This window comes from Simochromis diagramma, unplaced genomic scaffold (assembly GCF_900408965.1).
Source record: "Simochromis diagramma unplaced genomic scaffold, fSimDia1.1 OVJJ01000269.1, whole genome shotgun sequence".
NCBI classification, from domain to species: Eukaryota; Metazoa; Chordata; class Actinopteri; order Cichliformes; family Cichlidae; genus Simochromis; species Simochromis diagramma.
In genome coordinates this window covers 43,049-66,171 of record NW_024386939.1, presented here as the reverse complement: position 1 = coordinate 66,171, position 23,123 = coordinate 43,049, and the positions used below count along the sequence as shown (strand labels likewise).

Sequence of the window (23,123 nt, the reverse complement as noted above, 5' to 3'; positions counted from 1 at the left end):
ATAAAATGATCACATTATCGTTATTATAGACCCCAAATCACATTAACTACTTCTCACAATATATGAAAATAATACAAGAAATAACAACAGGAAACCAAAGGTTCACAAACAAAACCTGAAAAACTCTAGAACAGTGAGACAGAAATGAACCAAGACCTCAGTGAGACCACGAAAGTGCAGTGATAACAGTCACCTTCCCCCAACAGTACAGTGAGATTGGAGGGTTTGTGAATTTAACAGCTCTCTTCAGCCTGACTCTTCATCTCTGTTAGCGTCATTAAACACAGACTAAAAGCTGCTCTAATCACCTTCGTCTCTACTCCACCTCTTAGACACCTGACCCAGTCCAGAGTGTTTCTATACACATGCTGCAGCTGATTCAGCCTCTCTGCACCATCAGGACACTGCCCATCCTCATTCTGCACATGCTCCACCTTATTTATCATTTCCACCTGCAGAGAGAAGAGAAAGAGCAGAGGGGACAACAAGTGGCAGTTATGCAGTTTAAGTTAATTTCATGGTTTTGACTTACAATTGAAAATAATTTATGTTTAATAAATCCATTGTTGTTTTTAAACACGCATTTAAAGGTTCTACATAATGTGTCCAGGATGGAACCAATGTTCAATCTGTTGTTAAGGTTTGACAATATTTTACATGCCACACTCGGTAGAGGGCAGCATCTTCCCTTTCTCAGTCTGTGGATAGACATTTGGGGATGTGTGCAGCAAGGTTTGGGTAAAGAGGGTGTTTTTATTAACCTCTTCAAGTTAATGCGGCCAATGGAGCATGTAATTAGTATTTTATGTGCTGGTATGAAAATAAGATGTTTATTTGTGACAGACCTGTCGAGTTTATGTTATTTATGTGTAATACAGTCGTCATTTTGTAAAGGTCAAATGAACTGATTGTGGATGTTTTGTGTTGGTGAATAATATGTTTTAATGTTTACTCGCTATGACAACGGCTTAATGTGAAAATTTATTATTTTATGTTGCTTTGTACAGTTTTCATGGCATCTAATAAATGCCAGTAGGAGTCAAGAACACCTTGTGTCTGTCATTCTACTTGGAGGGAGTTGCATCCAGTATAAAGAGCAGCAGGGACTTTAGTCCCATTCAGGGCAACAAGGTGGCTCAGGTTTGCACTATGAATTAAGTTCAACATACCCAGGATATTTTTCCATTATCTGTCTTTACTTAACCTGACTTCTTTTGGAGTATTAGCTTAAAAATCTACCCCAGATTCCAGCCTTCATCATTCAAGTCCAGCCTATTCGAAGCTGGAAAAACTCTGGCTGAAATGTTAACTATGTAAATCAACATTTAACTCAGTATCATGTCTTTATCATCAAGTCATGGCAGTGTAATTATTATTCTATTAGATTAATATCACAGTTTTCAGTCGCAGCCTCTGTGATATGTAACAGGACACAACACTATGATTTTTACTAATGCTCATCAGATAAAGACAAAGACTTAAGATGGTCATCTGTTTCTGAAATATCATTGGACTAATAAACATGACCGAATGTACTGAAAGAAAGACACATGTACAAATGTGATTCGTGGATGTCGGGGCTTCTGGTCTGTAAATCACGTCTGACACTGTGGTCAGCAGCACAGGAGCACCACAGGGAACTGTGCTGTCCCCTCTTCTCTTCACCCTGTACACCTCTGACTTCTGCTACAACTCTGAATTATGCCACATTCAGAAGTTTGCAGACGACACAGCCATCATGGGGTGTATCTGGGATGATCAGGAAGAGGAGTACAGAAGTCTGGTGAGGAACTTTGTCGCATGGAGTCACACAAACCACCTTCAACTCAACACCTCAAAGACAAAGGAACTGGTTGTGGACTTCGGGAGGTCCAGAGAAGGTCCACTGCCGGTTCAGATAGAGGGGGAGGAGGTGGAGGTGGTCAACAAGTACAAGTACCTCGGGCTGTGGGTGGACAACAAACTGGACTGGTCATGCAACACAGAGCACCTGTATAAAAAAGCCCAAAGCCGACTGTACTTCCTCAGGAGGCTGAGGTCTTTTAACATCTGCAGGAAGCTCCTGAGGATGTTTTACCAGTCAGTGGTTGCTGGAGTACTTTTCTATGCTGTGGTGTGCTGGGGGAGCAGCACAGCAAAGAAGGACTCATCCAGGCTGGAGATACTGATCAGGAAGGCTAGCTCTGTGGTCGGCATGAAGCTGGACACTCTGGTGACAGTGGCAGAGAAAAGGACACTAAAGAAACTGCTGGACATTATGAACAATGCTGGGCATCCTCTGCACACGGCCGTAAACAACCAGAAGAGTCTGTTCAGTGACAGGTTGCTTCTCCCCAAGACAAGAACTAACAGACTTAAAAACTCCTTTGTCCCACACGCCATCAGACTGTTTAACTCCTCTCTGGAGGGGAGAGGGAGGGGAAACAGGAGGACAAAGGAGGGGGGGGACAACTAAGCTGTAGTGCCTCTTCACCTCACTGTGCAATACCTTTTGTGCAATACTTTTGTTAATAGTCAACGGTGCAATAGACTCCATACTTGAAATGTGCAATTCACTTGTATTTTTATTTTTATTCCTATTTATTCTATTTATCCCTTACGTATATTTTATTTATATATGTCTCTGTATTTATATGTGTGTGTGTGTGTGTGTTTATATAATATTCTGTAACTCTGTAACTTCTGTCGGTGCTGTGCTTTTTGGAAACCGAATTTCCCAGAGGAACCCACCCGAGGGATTAATAAAGTTTTATCTTATCTTATCTTAAATATCACATGGATAATAAATTTAATGACAGTTCTCTGATTTCAGGGCTGTGACAAAAATGAAACTGACCAGGTGTTTAGTTTTGAAATGAGAAAACAAAGTGTGAGATCAGATTTAATCCTCCCACAGTTTGATGAGTGAGGACCAACGTCTCTATGAATCTGTAATGTCAGTTGGATTTCAAATGTATTTCGTGTAGACATGAACACAATAAAAACAGTCATTGTTCTCTTTGTGTTCTTGTCTCATAGGTTTCACTGAGAAAAGAGGTACTGAGAAAGCTGTAAATTTACAGGAAACAGTGGAGTTTTTCTTTAATTCTTCACTGTGTTAATTATAGTACTGCTGAAAGTACCATGGACTCACTCCAACAATTTATTTACCTCAGAGTTTCCAGTCTACAGTGTGGGCTCTCCACCAGATCAGACAGCTTCTTCACATCTGAATCCTGAAGGTTGTTTCTTCTCATGTACAGCTGTCTCAGATAGGAGGATTTCAATGCTGATACCAGATAATCACAGGCAATCTTTGACAAACCACAGTTTTCCAATCTGAAGAAGAAAAAAAAATTAGTTCATTAGTAAGTTTCAGCTTGAAGTCATTCAGTGTTTCATCATCTGTTGAAAGATGAAGAAGGTTAAACATCTAGAACTATATAATCTTCACACACACATATTCATCTCAGCACAACTAAAACATGCTGACTGACCTCAGAGTTTCAAGTCCACATCCTGGACTCTCCAGGAAACCACACAGATGCTTCACTCCTGAATCCTGCACATCAGTGTTGTTACTCAGGTCCAGATGTTTCAGATGGGACAGGCTGGACTTTAAGGCTGAGACTAGAGAAGCACAGCTGACCTCTGACAACCAGCAGTACTCCAATCTAATTTCAATCAATCAATCAATCAATCAATCAATCAGTCTTTATTTATAAAGCACTTTTCATACAAAAAAAAAATGTAGCACAAAGTGCTTTACATAGTTAAAAGCAGCCCACCCCACCCTCCAACTCACTCCCCACACTCTCATTAACATAAATGATGTGAATACACACATATCCCCCCCCCCCCACCACACACACACACACACACACACACACACACACACACACTTAAAGAGTAAAAATTGGGCTGGGTACGCATGTGCCAAGTGAGGAAACACTATAGCAGGGAGCCGTCTGCACCGGGAGCCGGTCACAGACCGCAGCCTCCGGGCTGGGCACACAGCAGGAGGGAGGCAAAGAAGCCCCCCAGCCAGGCTGAGAGGACCCCCAGAAACCCAGCAGCCCCGGTGCAGAAAGCGCCCTCCGAGGAAACACTGGAGATATGACACAATAGGATATATACAGGGTAAAATGATAAAATAAATAAAAACGGGATACAATATAAATATAATAGAGTAAGAAGATTAAAAAATGAATAAGAATAAAATCAATAAATATTAGGTAAAGCCTAAATTAATAATAGAATAACAGGATAGAGTAAATAAGCATAAAATAAATAAACACTAAGTAAAAGCTAAATTAAAAAGGTGGTTTTGAGCCTGTTCTTAAAAACATGTACGTTCTCTGCGGCCCTGAGGTCCTCCGGCAGGCTGTTCCACAGACGAGGTCCATACCACTGAAAAGCTGCCTCTCCGTGAGTATGTGTCCTGACTTTAGGGACAATCAAAAGGCCAGTACCAGAGGACCTCAGGGTCCGCGAGGGTTCATATGGTAAAAGCAGATCTGAGAGATAAGAAGGCCCAAGACCATTAAGACATTTAAAAACCAATAAAAGAACTTTAAAATCGATCCTGAAACACACGGGGGGCCAGTGCAGCGATTCTAAAACCGGTGTAATGTGGGCCCGCCCTCTGGTCTTCGTCAGCACACGAGCTGCAGAGTTTTGCAAAAGTTGGAAAGTTGAAATATTCTTTTTAGGAAGACCAGAGAGCAGGGCATTACAGTAATCAATGCGACTGGTAATAAAAGCATGCATCAGCATCTCTGTGTTGGCCTGAGAGAGAATAGGGCGGACTCTGGCTATATTTTTTAGATGATAAAATCCAATTTTGGTTACATGTTTAATATGCGGGATAAAACCAAGCTCAGAGTCAAAAATAACACCCAGGTTTTTCACTTTTAGTGAAGGACATAGTGAAAATGGCCTGTAATTTAAACAAGAGTTTCTCTCTCTGAGCCTCAGGACCGACGATTAAAACTTCAGTTTTGTCCTGGTTAAGCTGTAAAAAGTTTTCTGCCATCCAAGATCTTATATCTAAAATACAGTTAAAAAGGGCATCCATTGGTCTGGTGTCATCAGCAGACACGGAGATGTACAGCTGCGTGTCATCAGCGTAACTGTGAAAGTTCACTCCATGCCTCCTGATGACACCGCCGAGAGGGAGCATATACAAATTAAAAAGTACAGGGCCTAAAACCAACCCTTGAGGCACACCACATGTCATTTTATGGATCTTAGAGGAGCATGTATCCATACTCACCATAAAAGTTCTGTCTGAGAGATAGGAAGTGAACCAGTTGTGTACAGCACCAGAGAGGCCCACCATGTGTTTCAGTCTGTTTAAAAGAATAGCGTGGTCTACTGTATCAAAGGCTGCACTTAGATCCAGTAGCACCAGGACTGAGAGCTTTTGGGAGTCCCAGTTACATCTAAGATCATTTAAAACCTTTAGGAGAGCCGTCTCTGTGCTGTGGTTCACCCTAAATCCAGACTGGAATATCTCCAGGATCTGTCTATCATTCAAAAAGTCATTAATCTGAGTAAAAACAAGTTTTTCTAAGATTTTACTTAAAAATGGTGAGTTAGATACAGGTCTGTAGTTATTAAAATTATTACAATCCAAATTGCTCTTCTTCAGAAGGGGCCTCACCACTGCCGTTTTATAGGCAACAGGGAAGACACCCAACTGAAGAGAGCAATTCATCATGTATAAAAGCTCAGCCTCAAAAAATCCATAAAGTGTTTTAAAGAGTGAAGAAGGGATTGGATCTAAAAGACATGTGGTGGGTCTCACTGTGGAGAAAACGTTCTTAAGGTTCTCAGCATTAACCAGGAAAAAGCTGTCCAGTGTCTCCTCAGGTACAATCGAGCCCTCAGATGTGTTTAAAATCATATCGGGGTTAGATAAAATATCAGATCTGATGGCGCTGATGTTTCCCCTGAAGTGGTCTGCAAACTGCTCACAGAGTGAGTCAGTGGGGGTTCTTTGGGAGATGTTAAAATCAGGGTTAAATAAATGATCTATAGTGGAAAAGAGGACCTTGGGATTATTTTTGTTATTATTGATTATTTTGGCGAAGTATGAATTTCTTGAATTCCTTAATGTATTATTGTACATTTTAAGTTGCTCGCAAAATATTTGATGGTTGATAGTATTTTTATTTTTCCTGCATCTCCTTTCTGCTGCCCTGCATTTTCTTTTGAGTTTTTTGACTTCTTCATTTCTCCAGGGTGATGCATGTTTTACATTAATCTTTTTGGTGGTGAGTGGAGCAACGGAGTCAATGCTTTTCTTCAGTTTGCTGTTAAAATGATTAAAAATGAAATCACAGGGTGCAGGTAAAAATCACAGGGTAGCATTCGTCTAAAACCCTGGTAAAATTTGCAGCCACTTCAGAGGTTGGATAGCCCCTCCTCACAGTTCGCACGAGGTCTCCCGCTGAATAAAACCGGCGATGTTAAAAAACACACAGTAGTGGTCAGAGACAGCCAAGTCAATTTAAGAATAAAACATGTAAAAAAAAGTTTCAAACATAAAGATTTGAAATATAGTAAAAACCAGTCAGTGAACTGACCTCAGAGTCTCCAGTCGACAGTTTGGACTCTCCAGTCCAGCAGACAAACACTTCACTCCAGAATCCTGCAGCTTATTGTAACTCATGTCCAGCTCTGTCAGATGGGAGGATTTGGACTTTAGAGCTGAGGCCACATTGTCACAGTGAGCTTCTGAGAGTCCACAACCAGCCAGTCTGTGGATAGAGAAAATATAAAATGTGTTTTTATAACAGCAGAAAATCTGCATTATAAACACAAGACTGAATGTATATGAAGATAAAACAGAGTGACATCATAATCTGATGAACATCTGCTCCTCACACTGTCTTTCAGTTTCTCTTACGGTGTTGACAGGTGAAGCTTTAGGGGGAAAGTGAGCTAACTCAAGGTTTGCATCCTGTATAAAATAAATTGGTTGGAGTGAGTCCTGCCAACAAATAAAACATGTGCTGACCTTAAAGCTCACAGTTACAAGTGCTGGACTCTCCAAAAAAACACACAACTGCTCCATCCCTGAATCACTGCCAGGTCGGAGTTGCTGCTCAGGTTCAAGCTCTTTTATGGGTGTTCTAATGATTGTCCAGTTCTGTAACCTAGTGTTTTGGTTCATGTGTTGTCTTTTATTATTGCAATTTGGATTGTAATGATTTTAATAACTACAGACCTGTATCTAACTCACCATTTTTAAGTAAAATCTTAGAAAAACTTGTTTTTACTCAGATTACTGATTTTCTGAATGATAGACAGATCCTGGAGATATTCCAGTCTGGATTTAGGGTGAACCACAGCACAGAGACGGCTCTCCTAAAGGTTTTAAATGATCTTAGATGTAACTGGGACTCCCAAAAGCTCTCAGTCCTGGTGCTACTGGATCTAAGTGCAGCCTTTGATACAGTAGACCACGCTATTCTTTTAAACAGACTGAAACACATGGTGGGCCTCTCTGGTGCTGTACACAACTGGTTCACTTCCTATCTCTCTGACAGATCTTTTATGGTGAGTATGGATACATGCTCCTCTAAGATCCATAGAATGACATGTGGTGTGCCTCAAGGGTCGGTTCTAGGCCCTGTACTTTTTAATTTGTATATGCTCCCTCTCGGCGGTGTCATCAGGAGGCATGGAGTGAACTTTCACAGTTACGCTGATGACACTCAGCTGTACATCTCCGTGTGTCCTGATGACACCAGACCAATGGATGCCCTTTTTAACTGTATTTTAGATATACGATCTTGGATGGCAGAAAACTTTTTACAGCTTAACCAGGACAGTTTTAATCGTCGGTCCTGAGGCTCAGAGAGAGAAACTCTTGTCTAAATTAGAGGCATTTTCACTATGTCCTTCGCTACAAGTGAAAAACCTGGGTGTTATTTTTGTCTCTGAGCTTGGTTTTATCCCACATATTAAACATGTAACCAAAATTGGATTTTATCATCTAAAAAATATAGCCAGAGTCCGCCCTATTCTCTCTCGGGCCAACACGGAGATGCTGATGCATGCTTTTATTACCAGTCGTATTGATTACTGTAATGCCCTGCTCTCTGGTCTTCCTAAGAAGAATATTTCATCTTTACAACTTTTGCAAAACTCTGCAGCTCGTGTGCTGACGAAGACCAGAGGGCGGGCCCACATTACACCGGTTTTAGAATCGCTGCACTGGCCCCCCGTGTGTTTCAGGATCGATTTTAAAGTTCTTTTATTGGTTTTTAAATGTCTTAATGGTCTTGGGCCTTCTTATCTCTCAGATCTGCTTTTACCATATGAACCCTCGCGGACCCTGAGGTCCTCTGGTACTGGCCTTTTGATTGTCCCTAAAGTCAGGACACATACTCACGGAGAGGCAGCTTTTCAGTGGTATGGTCCTCGTCTGTGGAACAGCCTGCCGGAGGAGCTCAGGGCTGCAGAGAACGTACATGTTTTTAAGAACAGGCTCAAGACCCACCTTTTTAATTTAGCTTTTACTTAGCGTTTATTTATTTTATGCTTATTTATTCTATCCTGTTCTATTATTAATTTAGGCTTTACCTAATATTTATTGATTTTATTCTTATTCATTTTTTAATCTTCTTACTCTATTCATATTTATATATTGTATCCTGTTCTTATTTATTTTATCATTTTACCCTGTATATATCCTATTGTGTCATATCTCCAGTGTTTCCTCGGAGGGGGCTCTCTGCACCGGGGCTGTGATCGACCGTGGCTGCTGGGTCTCTGGGGGTCCTCTCAGCCTGGCTGGGGGGCTCCTTTGCCTCCCTCCTGCTGTGTGCCCAGCCTGTGACCGGCTGCCGGTGCAGACGGCTCCCTGTGATAGTGTTTCCTCACTTGGCTCATGCGAACCCAGCCCAATTTTTACCCAATTTTTACTCTTTAAGTGTGCGTGCGCGTGTGTGTGTGTGGGGGGGGGGATATGTGTGTATTCACATCATTTATATTAAGGAGAGTGTGGGGAGTGAGTTGGAGGGTGGGGTGGGCTGCTTTTAACTATGTAAAGCACTTTGTGCTACATTTTCTGTATGAAAAGTGCTTTATAAATAAAGACTGATTGATTGATTGATTGATTGATTGATGTTGCTGCTTGTATTCTGTGTAGTTTCCAAGCTGTTCGGTTGGATCTCCATTCAGCAGGTTTTTTGTTAAGCTTTTTAATCTCTATGAAACAAATTTGACTTTGAACAGAATATTTCATCAGTCATCATCATCACACTGTAACGATCATAGTGTTTGTATGTTCCCTGTCTCTTCCACAGACGAGTGGATCACACTTTACCTAGGGCTCCGTGCCTGCAAATATCTATATTTAGTATACAAATATTTTATACAAACCCCACAATCACGTGTGTGTGTATGTATGTGAGCACTGAATAAAGTCTAACACTTTATGTTCTTTTTACTTGAGTTTTGCTCTTTAAAGAAAAAAGACTGAACTTTGAGCAGGTTACAGTTTCTTTCTTTGATTCCCGTCAAAAGTTCCTCGGAGGATTTTGAAGCTGGACTTCAGTGAAGTTTAATGCGAGATGGAACGACTTCAGAGAGAACAGTGACCCCACACATAATAATAATAATAACGGCACTTGAGATTCTTTGCTTTTTGCGGATGATGTGGTTCTGTTGGCTTCATCGGGTGAGGGCCTCCAGCTCACACTGGAACGGTTCGCAGCCGAGTGTGAAGCAGCGGGAATGAGGATCAGCACCTCCAAATCTGAGGCCATGTTTCTCAGCCGGAAAAGGGTGGAGTGCCCACTCCGGGTCGGGGATGAGTTCCTGCCCCAAGTGGAGGAGTTCAAGTATCTCGGGGTCTTGTTCGCGAGTGATGGGAGAAGGAAGCAGCGTAAATAAGCTTCCTCTGACGGGTGGCTGGCCTCTCCCTTAGAGATAGGGTGAGAAGTAGGAGGGGCTCAGAGTAGAGCCGCTGCTGCTCCACATCGAAAGGAGCCAGCTGAGGTGGTTCGGGCATCTGACAAGGATGCCTCCTGGGCGCCTCCTGGGTGAGGTGTTCCAGGCATGTCCCACCGGGAGGAGGCCCCGGGGCAGACCCAGGACACGCTGGAGAGATTATATCTCTCGGCTGGCCTGGGAACGCCTTGGCGTTCCCCCGGATAAGCTGGAGGAGGTGGCTGGGGAGAGAGAGGTCTGGGCCTCTCTGCTTAGGCTGCTGCCCCCGCGACCCGGCCTCGGATAAAGCGGATGAAGATGGATGGATGGATGGATGGAGATTCTTTGATGAATACATATGACAGCACAGATCGAGTTTCACTCGTTTGTTTTTGCTCAAACATCCTTTATTGTAAATATCCATTGTTTTTACAGTTAGATTGTAGCAGTGTTGAATATTTTAGTATTAGCTAATTTCATTTTGCTGATCATTATCATGGGCCTACTTTGAGCGAGTGTCCAGATGTTCTTCAGTGTCTCATTATTTTGAGACCCTAGGTGTCAAACTTACAGAACCATATCACCCATTAGAGCTCTTCTTTCTCACACTGCCAACTTACTTGTAGTTATTAGACGTTTTAGCGCTTTCAGACGCCGCTCATGTGGAATGAGCTGCCAGGATGGATTCAGGGGATGGTTAGAGATTCAACTTTAAGCTTTCTTTCAGGATGAGTGATAACACAAAATAAGTATTTTCCAAACACATGCAGTTGGTGGGGTTAGGTTCACTGGTGGTTCTTGCCCATAGCTGTGAATGGTTAGCCCTGCATCAGAGTGACGACCTGTCCAGAATGTACCCGCCTCTCACCCTGTGGAAGCTGGGATGTCTTCACTCAGGAAGCCATTGAAGAGGTGCGGGCCACTCAGGACAAGGTAAAATGACAGACACAGCGTTCACAGTCACAAGGCTTTTATTTCTCACAACAAAGCTACTCAAATAAGGTTTGATCATTGCAGGAGAGAATCCTTCTGCCACAAGGCTTTTATTTCTCACAACAAAGCTACTCAAATAAGGTTTGATCATTGCAGGAGAGAATCCTTCTGCCACTGTTTCTTTTTACTCGCAGGGAGAGGATCCCTGAAGACCAGGATACAAAGGAAGTGTGTTCCAGAAGGAAGAGGACCAGCTCTGAGGAAGCAGGTAAGCTGTAAAGGTGAGTAACTCCCTCCTCAGGTAGGGGAGGTGCTGGGAACAGGGAGACAAAAGCATTGGCAGGAGCAGACTATCGGGTTTAGACTGGATGCTCGAGCTGGTCCTTAACTACCTGTGTTTAATGAGGATGATGAAGGGCGGGAATCATGACTCCACCCCTGGATGATGGAGGAAACGCCTGCTCTGGACTCAGAGGGGGTCACAAAATCCACAACAAACCAGCACAGAACACGACAGAGACAAGGTCCCCATTCATCAGCCGGATCATTTACATGGATATTCATGCAGGGACATATGCTGTGCCAGTGTCTCTGAAGTGAAAATAATATAACTGATAATCGAGTGACTGTTAGAGTGGAGACACAACATGGCAGCTGTCATCACACTCCATAAATGATCAAAAACTGAAATTAAACTTTGAAAAATCAATGTCATGAAAAGCTCATATTTTACATGTAGGTCTTTCCGATGTATTAAATAAAGTTTTAGTTGACATTTTTTTATGAAAACCCAGCAATGTTTACTCAGTGAACCCTGATCTGCGAGAGGCAAAGAACACCACTCACTCAATATTGGCTGAAATAGCAGTGAGGTTAATCACATAGAAGCAACATGTACAGGAATGGTTTGGTTTCTGTTCTCTTCTTATGATCTTTTAGGTTGAAGTTTTCTCAGAGTCTTTCCTGTCCATCCATCATATTCATCATGGTTACATTCCTCCATCCATCCACTTTCCACTGCTTGTCAGCATCCAGATGTTGGGGCAGCAGTCTCAGCAGATATCCTCAGACCTTCCTCTCCATTTCCACCACTTCCAGCTCTTCCACAGGAATAATGATGTATTCCTAATCCAGCCACGAGACTCCCCACTGCTTCCTGGGTAGAAACAGTCAGATGACACAAGCACGTCTGGATCCTTCCAATATGGAGTAGTAGCTGCTCAGGTTGTTATTTTATCTCTTAAGTGGTGAACATACTCTGACACTTAGAGATGGAGACAACACAACATGTGTGCACGGTCACAGAGCTGGCAGGCATGAGGATATCCGCTCAGATCCATAAGTCACTTGGACTTCAGGAGACTCTGGCAGATGTTGGGGAAACTAACACCCACATTAGGCTGAGCTCGACTCCCTTATTATTGTGATACCCACAGTTTATGCCCATAGGTGAGGGCAGGAATATATTTATATCATCTCTTTGTATTAAGCTCTCAACCTTACACTACAAAACACCTTCCACCTGAGGCAACACCTTATTCTGAGACCACACTGAGCATTCCCACGTTTTCCACCTACGAACTCTAAAAGATTGGTGCTGGCATTTGTGGAATTTTGCTCTAAATAAACCTTAGATAAATATCCTGCAGATATTTAACTTCATTCAGTGTCAAACAAGAAAACAGAGAATGTAACCTGTTAGCAGGTCAGCTAAAGAAAACTGAATTCACACCTGAGTTCCCATCTAATCACAGTTAAAGCCAAACCGAGTCACATCACATATACAGACATTCAGTGTGGTTCTCTATGGAGGCTGAAGGCTGTCAAAGGTCATAATTTACATGATTTGTCTCCAAATGAGTTCAAGCACAGAGAAATTAGCTGATTAATTCTAAACACTACCGCCTTAAAAAGCAGTTGTTGTCTTTTTCGTGGCTCAAGAGTTGTGAGTTCGCCTTGTAATCGGAAGGTTGCCGGTTTGAGCCCCGGCTCAGACAGTCTCGGTCGTTGTGTCCTTGGGCAAGACACTTCACCCGTTGCCTACTGGTGGTGGTCAGAGGGCCCGGTGGCGCCAGTGTCCGGCAGCCTCGCCTCTGTCAGTGCGCCCCAGGGTGGCTGTGGCTACAATGTAGCTGCCATCACCAGTGTGTGAATGTGTGTGTGGATGACTGGATATGTAAAGCGCTTTGGGGTCCTTAGGGACTAGTAAAGCGCTATATAAATACAGGCCATTTACCATTTACCATTTTTAACTCGAAGCCTTCTACGCTACAAGCCACATTCATGTAGTACTTTATGCTTTCCACCACTACAGCCAGTTTACATCTATGTCACAGAGAGGCTCCAGCCAAACAGGGACTCGAACGTCAAGCCATCATCTATGAGGGGCCCTCAGTAACCGATGCACCACAACAATGACAATAACTCAGCATTGTCGATAAAACTTGGGTTGATTTTTTGGAATATTCAAACTAAAAACAACCAGTTCAGCACTGTGAGCTGTAAAAGTTGGATCTAAATTTGATAGATTGAAAAGTTGTTCTGTCTGGACGCTCGAGACTCACTCCAAACTGCTCCCACTCTGGTCAGATGCTCTTTATTGTTCGTTGTTGGGCACATCTTCATCATCCATGTTCCTCTAACACATTAAAGTCCTGATCATCATCGTTTCCATAAATATGAAAACTATTTATTCTCTTGAAAAGGAAAAGCTGACAAAGGTTCAGTACCTGCAGACAGCCTCTCAACTTCCATAAATTTACACTATCAACAGTGATACACAGACACGAGCAGTAGTGGTTAACAGGAAATCATGATTTGGCTCATTCTTGTCAAGTAAAGCAAAGAATTCATAACTTTATACACTTTATACAATAAAAGTTCATTCAGAGTATTTCAAGTCAAACAGAAGGTTTTAGTCAGACTGAGACTGTTAAAGAAACTCGTTCAGGAACTGCAGAGCTTAAACCAAGTCCTTTGGTCCTACCAGTCAAACAAACTTGTAAAGATCAATTGTGAATCTGAGGCTGTCGGTCTGGATGAAGTGCTGCCTCTGCTCCAGTCAGTGTTTCCTGAAGAACTGACTGTAAAACAATTAATTCCTGTGGGCAGCTTGAATGAAAGTAGAGCACAGCTTCAGTCTGACAGCCCGAGAGCTGCTGCCCCCTAGCGGACGGGAGCATGTAGAGCACCGCCCACACCCAGGTACTCGAGGTTCTCTGCTGCTGGGAGGAACAGATGGTTCTCGGCTAAAGTTGCATCTGTAATGATCTGAGGCAGGAAGTCAGCCTGGTAGTCTGGATTATCAAGGCTGTGACTGGTCACCAGAGGGCGCAGTTTGCAGGACGCGTTCAGGTATTCAGGTCCATAGGGCACTTGGGAGGTGTTCAGATCCTCCAGCGGGTGGGGAAGTGGGCCCCAGCCCAGGCTCAGGTCCTCATAATTAGGGTTTAAAACCTTGGAGAGCCGGCTGCTCTGGCTGGTCTCACTCACACTCTGGTTCATGTACTCTGGAAGACAGAGCAGGAAAATGCTGTTTAGGTATAAATAAATTAATTTTCTGTCATGAAGACAGTTTGCTGTCCAGCTATTAATTGATTTACATCTCCTAATTATTTGTCACTGGTCTGAGTTATGTTTGATGATGGATACCGTGGTCGATGAAGTCCTTTTCCAGTGCGCTGTCAGTGGGATCGGTGATGTACCGCAGGGCGAGGCTGTTCTCTCCGGCCGGATGACCATTCTGACACGAACGAAGAGAATCAATGAAACACCTCTGTTTCATCAAAGCACGTTCATTAGAATGAAACACAGAGGAAATAAATAGCTGTACTTCTGGCCACTTATGGCGAGTGGAAGTAGACTGTTTACATTTACTTGGGTCACCAGGGGGCGCCGAACACTTTCTTAAGTACGATGTTTTTTCATGTAACATTTACTAAAATGTTTGATAAAACATATAGACATGTAACAATGTGTCTTTAGACTAGATTAGACTACAATAGGTGTGTGTGTGTGTGTGTGTGTCCATACCATGGGCCGGTCCTTATGGTTACCCATGCCCCTGTAGGGCAGCAGGTATTCGTCCGGGTCAATAACATCCTCGGTGTCGTCGGTGCTCAGTAGACGAGTGTAAAACCTGCTGTCTGACGGACTTGGCAGGTCCCCCTGACAAAAATAATTAATGTAGTCGAGTTTATGCTATGTAACAGTTTTTTTCTTTAAAGACGATCATTATTGCTCGTTCATTTTTATTATAATGATCATCTTCTGGATTGAAACCAAAGAGAAACAGCCTTGCATTTATTGGAAGTTCGTTTGAAATCATTTTCTCGTGTTTCTTTTGAACCCCTTCTTTCTACACACCGAAACTTTACATTCCCTGTTAGTTCTGTGCAGTTAATAAATACTAATATTATTTCATTTTAACAGTTTACTCATCTATATTCACCGTGTGAGTATGAGTTAGAACACACGTTGATCCCAAACTGCTTAATTCTCTAATAAACAGGCAGTAAAGAGATGAACTGATGATATGGCGATCGTGGCTCAAGAGTTGGGAGTTCGCCTTGTAATCGGAAGGTTGCCGGTTTGAGCCCCGGCTTGGACAGTCTCGATCGTTATGTCCTTGGGCAAGACACTTCACCCGTTGCCTACTGGTGGTGGTCAGAGGGCCCGGTGGCGCTAGTGTCCGGCAGCCTCGCCTCTGTCAGTGCGCCCCAGGGTGGCTGTGGCTACAATGTAGCTTACCATCACCAGTGTGTGAATGTGTGTGTGGATGACTGGATATGTAAAGCGCTTTGGGATCATTAGGGACTAGTAAAGTGCTATATAAATACAGGCCATTTACCATATGATGTTTGTCGGGTCTAATAATTCAACTATGTTCATGTGGTTTCATAAAAGAAAAAAATCTCAGCTGTAGATATTTCTAAAATACTTTTTCTCCTGGATTAAATTTATTCCTGTTTTGTGTCTGAATGATCCAGATCGGGACATATTCTCCACGTGCACCCCGTACTGTGATCAGAATACTAGCTTGGTTCTTTACATTTAAAAAATTAATTGTATCATACTTTAATTCATCATATGCCAGCGCAATCAAGAGGAAACAAAAAGAAAAGACGACGGACGGTTTTCCATATGAAAACAAAATTGTTTTATTTTTCTAACATCTTCATTTTCAAAACAGGAAAAACTGAGTTAAATGTGATCATTAGAAGTAGAAATGCTTTATCTTTTTCTAATCAGTTAACTTATTAATTAGGTTAAATAGGGTAAGTGTCAGCTTCCTTCTTTCATTTTCAGTAAGAAGGTTTTGGTTTATTCCTGTAGTTTTTTGATTACTATAAAAGTAGATTATTGTTAAGGTTAAAATGTAAATATTTATGGATTGTTAATAATAGAACTGATTGCTGACCAAGTGATTTACCTTCATACAGAAACACTGAGTCCTATGAGCGTAAATGATTTCTCACAAATGTCACAAATATTCGACCGATCAGACCATTAGCTTGTTTAACAACAGTCCCCCTGATGTGTGTGGTGAGTCAAGAGTTCACGTTCAGCACAGCTTTTGAATGAACAAATGTCTGAGAAATAAGACAATATTAATATTATTACATGTAGAAAATATCTGGACAGTCAGACGGTAAAGGATCTCCATATTACCAACCCTCAGTGAAGAAAATCTTTTTATAAGTGTCATTATACAAGTAAATGACATGAAATCCCTGGTTTACCTGTATGACCAGGTATCTGGACGGGTCGCTGGCCATCTTGGAGAACTCCACCATCAGCTCTTTGAACCTGGGCCAACTGGACGGGTCGATCATCCAGCCTGCAGAAGCAAAGGGGATGATTTTCAGTCTTCTGTACAGCTGAGCTGCTCCAGACTTTATATTCGTGTTCGTCATACCAAAGAACTTTTAGTACTTGATGTAGAATTTGTTTGTCTGACTTCATGAAATTTAGACCGTAGCCTGGAGCCATTGTAAGACAAACAGACGCCCGATTTGGAGACATGATGGAGACATAACTATTTAAAAGTTTGACACCTTCATGTTCCCATCAAGGCGCAATTTTTCTACCAGCACCACCTGCGTCTCATCTTACATTTGACCATGATCATGTAGACATCGATGGTGCAGATGGGGGGCTGAGGCAGCCGCTCGCCTCTCCCCAGCACCGTGGCGATCTCGCTGGCCGGGATGCCGTCGTATGGCTTGGAGCCGAACGTCATGATCTCCCACACCGTCACACCTGCAGACCATCGACTGTTAGAGCAGACTCAGCTCTCGGTAAAACCTCCGTTACACAACAACAGACACGATGAAGTAAACAACATGAGTTCAAGGAGGGTTTGTTCCTGATGAGAATTTTAATGATAATGATCATTTTTATTTGCATGTATATAAAAGACAGAAATACGTTCTGGGGTCCGAACGGTGGATCAGTAAGTAAGTATCTTGAACCTGAACCGTTTTTCTTTCAAATGCCCAGGAGGGGGCAGTCCTGTCAGACTGAAATCTATGAGAAGATCTATGAGAAGATCACTGGATCTATGACATCAGAGAGCATTTTAGGAGTTTATGGTCGACCTCTTGTGTCAGGTCATACACAAGACAACAGCATGTTAATGGTTTCAATGTTAATGTTTCCATTTGAAGTAAAATAGACAATAAAGCAGATGATTCTTTATGGAGGGCTACCTCATGATACTTTTTTATATCCAATCTACTTCCACTTATCAAATTCAGTGTCGTGGGTGGAGCCTATCCCAGCTGTGATAGAACAGCTGTCTTTTTATGTCACAGTAAGAAAATAACTTTTTCAGGTCTAGTGAAACAAGTAACCAGTGGGCCCTGTGCAGGCTAGAGACCCACAGATTGACCCACCGTAACTCCAAACATCACTCTGATGGGTGTAAGTCCACTGGAGGATCGACTCTAATGCCATCCACTTAATGGGAACCTGCGTTAAACAGAGGAAGACAAACATACACAGACAGGTGAGGAACATTTTAACAGAGAAGCCCAACATCCTGTCTGATTTAGTCTTTTGTGGTTTTGTCCTGATAGAAATCAGCTCGTCTCCGAGTGCCAGCCACATGAAAACACACCTTTCCTCCATCAGCGTGATATTCCTTCTCATCTGCCGTCAGAAGCTTGGCAAGGCCGAAGTCGGTGATCTTGACGTGGTTAGGACTCTTCAAAAGGACGTTCCTTGCAGCCAGGTCACGATGCACCAGGTGACGCTCCTCCAGGTAGTTCATGCCCTGCACACAAACGTCATGCATGCACACAAGTTTTCAGTATGAGTAAAACCAGCTGTGTGATAACTGGCTGGGCTGCAGCACCAGTATCTCTGCAAAAGAAATGAAGTCCAGAAACTGCAGGTGATGCTGACTCCAACAATCGTTCAGTGTCCACAGATCCACGTGTAAAAATGTCAAAAGTTACAGCAGAGATAAACATGTTTACAGCCTCATACAAAAATGTGTAAATGACTGTAACTCATCTGTGTAAATTGTTTGTTTTTGTTTAACTTCTTCAGGCTGCTGCCTTTAGGGGGCGCCAGAGCAGCTCATCTGCCCCCATCTCCCCCTCTCCCAGCATCCTCATCGGTCACACCAGCTTTCTGCACGTCCTCCTTCACTGCATCCATGAACTATCTCTGAGGTTTTCCCGTTTTTTTCCTGCCATCAGCTCCATATTCAGCACCCACGATCCCATCAGCACACTTTATGAATGGAGAATGCTCTCATCAGGTTTCACTGTGAGCCTCTGACCTTGTACCTTGTGATTTTCCCAGCACTTAAAAATCCAAATCATACTTAAAACGGACTAAACAGATTAGCACACGGTTTCTTGTGTTTGCATTAATGAGCCTCAGCAGGCTTAAAGAGAGCTGCACACTGAGCTGGCGCCTCAGGCAGGAGAGTTTCTCCTTAGAGGAGGTCTTGCTGACCTCATTTACTCACCTTAGCAATCTGGACACACCAGTTGAGCAGCCACTGCGCCCCAATGCTATCCCTGTGGTGCCGGACATAGTCCAGCAAGCCGCCATACGGCATCAGCTGAGTAACCAGCTGGACTGATGATGTCAGGCAGATTCCCAGCAGGCGGCACAAATGAGGGTGATCCACACTCGCCATCACATACGCTTCCTACACAGACAGCAGTGTTACTGAGAAACATCCACAGTCGCTGCCTACATGGGAAAGTCTGAGCTACAGATGCAGCTGTGGAGCATTTTTAACTTCAGTTAAGCTTCAGCCCTTTAATCAGCTCAAGATTAAGACCTAATGTTTTTAAACCACTTAAATGTAAGAAGATATTTGGTGGAGCGACTTAAAATTCAAGACACAAAATAGTTAACAGTCACTAACAATGTGTTTGTAGAGCAGGAAATAGAAGAAGCACACAGAGGAGTCTTACATCCAGGACTTCTTGGTTGGCTTTTGGTGACGTGGCCTCTCTGAGAACTTTGATGGCTACTGGGATCTTCACATTCTCGCCTTCAGGGATCCACAAACCCTAAACAAACAAACACTTTATTCTGTCCAACTAGCAAGAGTGCCACTGGGCTGTGGTGCGTTCAAGTCTCAAGTGTTGGATGACAGCAGCATTTCCTCTGCTGCACTCACATGACTAAACATTTAAAGTACTTTTCAATAAAGAAGTCCATTACCTTGTGTGTGTATATTTAGTGGGTGTCGGTCTGTGTTCATTGTCGGCTCGTCTGCGTCCTATGGTGTTCCTGTTCCTGTCTCTGCGTCTCTCTGCTCTGCTCTCCGTTTCGTTAAGATTTCAGGTTTGCTCTTTAGTTTCTCCCAGTTTAGGTTTCCGTTAGTAATCTCTCACGCTTCGTTCTGTCACTGCCACTTTGTAAATAAACATCACTCGAATCATCAGTCACTGCCGCATTTTGGGTCCTCCTTTTCCTCCAACACCACACGGCTCACCCCGCCAGCCGTGACAATTTCTTTCACACTTCACCTTTAAAAGTGAAGCCTTGTGGTTCCTGGAAGGAAAAACACGACTTTTTCAAGTCTTTGTCCTGTTTTTATGAGAAATGTACGACTTTAATGTGAAACATTCAGAGTTTTTTCTCTTGTTGTGTTTGTTTGAAGCTGCTTCCTGTTGGCTTCAGCTGTTTGGAGTTTCCATTTTCTAAACTTCTACATTCTGAACCTTCTTCAGCTCTGAACAGATGATGAAACACTGAATGATTTCAAGCTCACACTTTGTCTAATAAACTTACATCTTTCATTCTTTATACAGATTGAGTCTCTGTGGTTTGTCAGAGATCAGCTGTGATTATCTGGCAGCAGCACTGAAGTCCAACCCCTCCCATCTGAGACAGCTGGACCTGAGCTGCAACAACAAGCTGCAGGATTCAGGAGTGAAGCATCTGTGTGGTTTCCTGGAGAGTCCAGGATGTGGACTTGAAACTCTGAGGTCAGTCAGCATGTTTTAGTTGTGCTGAGATGAATATGATGTGAAAGTTGTGCTGACACTAAACTGCAGACATCAGGCTGATATTATACTGATCCACACTGAGGATCTTCATGGTAAAGTCTGTTTTCTTCTTCTCTGGTTTAGTCCATTGACTGCAGCAGAACAATGTTCACATTTCAAACCTTCAAAGAAGAAGAAAAATCCTCCACTGGATAATTCACTGTGAAACTCTCCAACTCTTCATTCCACCTTAAAGTCTGTCTGACACTGAAATCCAAAGCAAAATGTGCGTTTGCTTTACAGACAGCAGTCCAACACAAACATACACACATCATCCAAAACACAGTCCAACATCCAAATCTCCTCCACTGCCAGCATGAATGATGGGAAAGAGAAGGAGGAACACTCTGACATTCAGGGTTAGAATGAGTTTCATGAAGCAGACTGTGAAGATCAAAGCTGCATTAGAAAGCTTACATGAATGAATGAGTGGACAGAAGTGGACAGAGATCATCTGAAGCACTTCAAAGGCTTTAAATCAGCACATTTCTCTTTATTCTTTATCAGCTCTGTTAGTTTCTCTCAGTTTTCTGTGGAATGAAGCTAACAGCAGGCTAATAAGATGCTGACCAATAGGTTTCTATTAAAGGTTGTAATTTGTAAATGAAAAAGTGCTTTTGTCATGGCTACTGAATGGACTCACGCGCAGACAGTTCTTTCTCAAAGAACAAAAGGAGATTTATTGACAACAGGGGTCACCTCAGTGCTATATATATGTACAGTGAGTTGGGAGGGGGTCCAGGGCTCCAGGGAGAGAAGGAGGGGGGAAATCCACACACACGCTTCCTCTTCCACACAGTCACCGCCACAGCTCCTCCGCACACAAGCACTCCTCTTCAGCCGCACTCGCTCCAAAACTCCACACACGCTGCCACACCCGGGCAGGTCCCGTGATTTGGTCCAGAAGAGGGATATCTACACAGAGGCAAGGCAAGGCAAGGCAAATTTATTTGTATAGCACAATTCAACAACAAGGTGATTCAAAGTGCTTTACAGAGACATTAGAAACAAAAACAAATAAAAAGCATGATTTAAAATTGATTAAAACAAGCAAACAAACTAACTAATTAACAAACAAACAAACAAACAAATCAGTATATAAAATCAAAACAGATAAAATCAGAACAGTAAATAAAATCAGTAGTTAATGTAAGTTTTGAAATTTAAGCTTGAAAGTGTGGATTTGGTTCTTTATTTAAATGCAGCTGAGAACAGGTGAGTCTTCAACCTGGATTTAAATAAACTGAGTGTTTCAGCTGATCCGAGGCTTTCTGGGAGTTTGTTCCAGATATAAGGAGCATAAAAGCTGAATGCAGCTTCTCCGTGTCTGGTTCTGACTCTGGGAACTGATAAAAGACCGGATCCAGATGACCTGAGAGATCTGGAAGGTTCATACTGGGTCAGGAGGTCACTGATGTATTTTGGTCCTAAACTATTCAGAGCTTTATAGACCAGCATCAGAACTTTAAAGTCTATCCTCTGACGGACAGGCAGCCAGTGTAAAGACCTCAGAGCTGGACTGATGTGGTCCACTTTTTTGGTCTTAGTGAGGACTCGAGCAGCAGAGTTCTGAATGAGCTGTAGTTGTCTGACTGATTTTTTAGGTAGACCTGTAAAGATGCTTTACAGTAATCAAGCCTACTAAAGATGAATGCATGGACTAGTTTTTCCAGGTCCTGTTGAGACATCAGATCTTTTATCCTTGAAATATTCTTGAGGTGATAGTAAGCTGACTTTGTTATTGTCTTAATGTGTTTTTCTAAGTTTAGGTCTGCATCCATCACTACACCCAAATTTCTCGCCTGGTTTGTGGTTTTTAGATGTATAGATTGAAGTTCTCTGGTGACCTGTAATCGTTTTTCTTTGGCGCCAAAGACTATTACCTCAGTTTTGTTTTTGTTTAGCTGGAGAAAATTGTGGCACAACCAGTCATTAATTTCCTCAATGCATTTACCAAGAGCCTGTACAGGGCCTTGGTCTCCTGGTGACATTGTGATATATATTTGTGTGTCATCTGCATAGCTATGATAGTTGATTTTGTTGTTCTTTATAATCTGTGCCAGTGGGAGCATGTAAATGTTAAACAGAGGGGTCCCAAGATGGAACCTTGGGGAACTCCACATGTGATACTTGTCTGCTCAGATGTGAAGTTACCTATTGATACAAAGTATTTCCTGTTTTCTAAGTATGTCTTGAACCAGTTTAGTACAGTTCCTGAAAGACCTGTCCAGTTCTCCAGTCGTTTGAGTAATATGTTGTGGTCAACTGTATCAAATGCTGCACTGAGATCCAGTAAAACTAAGACTGACATTTTTCCACTGTCTGTGTTCAGACATATGTCATTAAACACTTTGGTCAAAGCGGTTTCAGTGCTGTGGTTCTGTCTAAAGCCTGACTGGAAGGCATCGTAGCAGTTATTCTGTTTTAAGAAGTAACTGAGCTGTTGAGAAACTGCTTTTTCAATGATCTTACTTAAAAATGGGAGATTTGAGATCGGCCTGTAGTTGTTCATTTGTGTCTTGTCAAGATTGTCCTTTTTCAGTATAGGTTTTATTACAGCAGTTTTTAGTGATTCTGGAAACACACCTGATAATAAAGAAAAGTTGACGATCTATAAAAGGTCTGACTCCAAAGTCTTTGAGACCTTTTTGAAAAAACTTGTTGGCAGGACATCTAAACAGCAAGAGGAGGAGTTCAGCTGACCTAAGATGTCCTCCAGGTCTTTGCTGTTAATAGGATGAAACT

At 42.5% G+C, this 23,123-nt stretch overlaps 2 protein-coding genes across 3 annotated transcripts; both read right to left on the bottom strand.

Annotated features, from left to right (window-relative positions):
- Positions 1 to 6: 6 nt before the first annotated feature.
- On the bottom strand, positions 7 to 6,872 carry LOC120736960 (ribonuclease inhibitor-like). Of its 2 annotated transcripts, XM_040037368.1 has the most exons (4): positions 6,570 to 6,850; positions 3,477 to 3,653; positions 3,151 to 3,318; positions 7 to 452 (listed from the first exon to the last, which is right to left on the bottom strand). In XM_040037368.1, the coding sequence occupies exons 1-4, from the start codon at positions 6,794 to 6,796 to the stop codon at positions 443 to 445; spliced, it is 582 nt and encodes a 193-aa protein (XP_039893302.1). In that variant the 5' UTR covers positions 6,797 to 6,850; the 3' UTR covers positions 7 to 442. The 2 variants fall into 2 exon arrangements, with proteins under 2 accessions (XP_039893302.1, XP_039893303.1); XM_040037369.1 differs by lacking the exon at positions 3,477 to 3,653 and having other exon boundaries at positions 6,570 to 6,872.
- A 6,649-nt stretch (positions 6,873 to 13,521) lies between these two features.
- On the bottom strand, positions 13,522 to 19,757 carry LOC120736959 (melanoma receptor tyrosine-protein kinase-like). Its single transcript, XM_040037366.1, has 10 exons — positions 19,722 to 19,757; positions 19,296 to 19,394; positions 18,839 to 19,024; positions 17,978 to 18,133; positions 17,754 to 17,829; positions 16,972 to 17,118; positions 16,599 to 16,696; positions 14,890 to 15,024; positions 14,509 to 14,599; positions 13,522 to 14,366 (listed from the first exon to the last, which is right to left on the bottom strand). Exons 1-10 carry the CDS (start codon positions 19,755 to 19,757, stop codon positions 14,023 to 14,025), a joined length of 1,368 nt encoding a protein of 455 aa, XP_039893300.1. The 3' UTR covers positions 13,522 to 14,022.
- Positions 19,758 to 23,123: the final 3,366 nt, after the last annotated feature.